At 36.0% G+C, this 1,429-nt stretch overlaps 1 protein-coding gene across 1 annotated transcript in view; it reads left to right on the top strand.

Annotated features, from left to right (window-relative positions):
* Nucleotides 1-862, top strand: part of LOC105826142 (sodium/hydrogen exchanger 2-like) — a 198,613-nt gene extending 197,751 nt beyond the window's left edge. Inside the window, exon 7 of the mRNA XM_012664069.1 lies at nt 845-862. Within this exon, the coding sequence (XP_012519523.1) occupies nt 845-862 (18 nt within the window). The remainder of the gene's footprint in view (nt 1-844) is intronic.
* Nucleotides 863-1,429: the final 567 nt, after the last annotated feature.

The raw sequence follows: 1,429 nt of genomic DNA, 5'->3' as shown, positions 1-1,429 counted from the left end.
CATCTTTGTTCTATTAAAAATGCATGCCATTTAGCATATGATAGGATTTTTCTGTTATAAACTAAGACTTGTGTTTATAATGAAGTCCATAAACTGATGACATGAGGGCCAGATTTGACCTACAGACTTTTTAAATTTTGGAGATTTTACTCGACAGTCCAAATGTTTCAGTTCTCTCAAAAATAAAACATCTGGCAGCACTAGATTTTTAATTTCTTGATAGCAACAGTTGGAAGAGTTGAGAAGTCACTGTACCCTTTAGATAGAGCATTTTATCTCTAATTTGGTAGTTCCCAGAAATATCTACTGAATGAAATCTGAATCACTGAACTCATTTTCATGACTATTCTGGCCATTGTAGGCTGTTTGCCATCCTATAGTTTATTTGTTGTCTCAGCATACCATCAGTGGCCAGTTCTCTCAAGCTTCTAACACAGTACTCTTAACAAATGACCGATATCTTACTGAGGAAATTAAGGTGAAATATCTAGAATAGGAAAATTAATAGAGACAGAAAGAACATTTGTGGTCACCAGGGGGGGTGGTGATGGTGGTGAGGAGTTATTGCTAATAGTTATGACTTTCTGTTTGGGGTGATGAAAAAATTATGAAAACAGATAGTGGTGATGGTTGTACAATGTTGTGAAGTTAATTAATGCCACTGAACTGTGCACTTAAACATGGTTAAAATGGAAAACATCACGTAATAGATATTTTACTACAATAGATAAACCATCTCTGAACAACAACAAAAGATCATTAGATGTGAATTTGCTTTTCTTCCTTTTTATGTACCTTTGTATTAAATTGTCTATCATTTTGGCTTTTTAAATTGATTTCACAGATAGCGTCGCAGACCTAATTAAAACCAGAGGCTGCTTACAGCGAAGCAGGTCCCATCCATACAAATGTCCTCCTTGCTGCTCTCATATAACCTAAAGACAGTTCCCACTATAAGGGCTGACATGGGCAGAAAAGGAAACCCATATCACAACCAGGTCCGGTTAACTCTGTAATCCTTTATTAGTTCTCTGTGCATCAGTGATAGACTACTTGAGATCAGTCAGTTCTACCCATGCTTCTTTTTTCTATTAACCATAGTTGCCAGCTAAATATAATACCATCTTTGTCTATGTCCTCTGTACTCTTAACTCCCTATCATACTGCAAATCCTTGCCTCACCTCTTCTCAACATTACCATTGGCCTATCTGTCTTGCTCCAACTTAAACATAGTTCTTTCACAAGATAAATCACAAAATTCTCAACTTGAGGCTATGTTTTATTTCATGACCCATATGGCATAGGACTCTGTTGTGGAGATGGAATTCTCCTCACATTTGTCAATGATTATTCTTTCCCTTTTGTGTAGAAGGATCTCCTCTTTTTTTTTTATTTCAGAATATTATAGGGGTACAGATGTTTAGGTTA

Source organism: Propithecus coquereli, unplaced genomic scaffold, assembly GCF_000956105.1.
Source record: "Propithecus coquereli isolate 6110/MARCELLA unplaced genomic scaffold, Pcoq_1.0 Scaffold86, whole genome shotgun sequence".
Classification (NCBI taxonomy): domain Eukaryota; kingdom Metazoa; phylum Chordata; class Mammalia; order Primates; family Indriidae; genus Propithecus; species Propithecus coquereli.
This window is presented reverse-complemented; position numbering and strand designations above follow the sequence as displayed.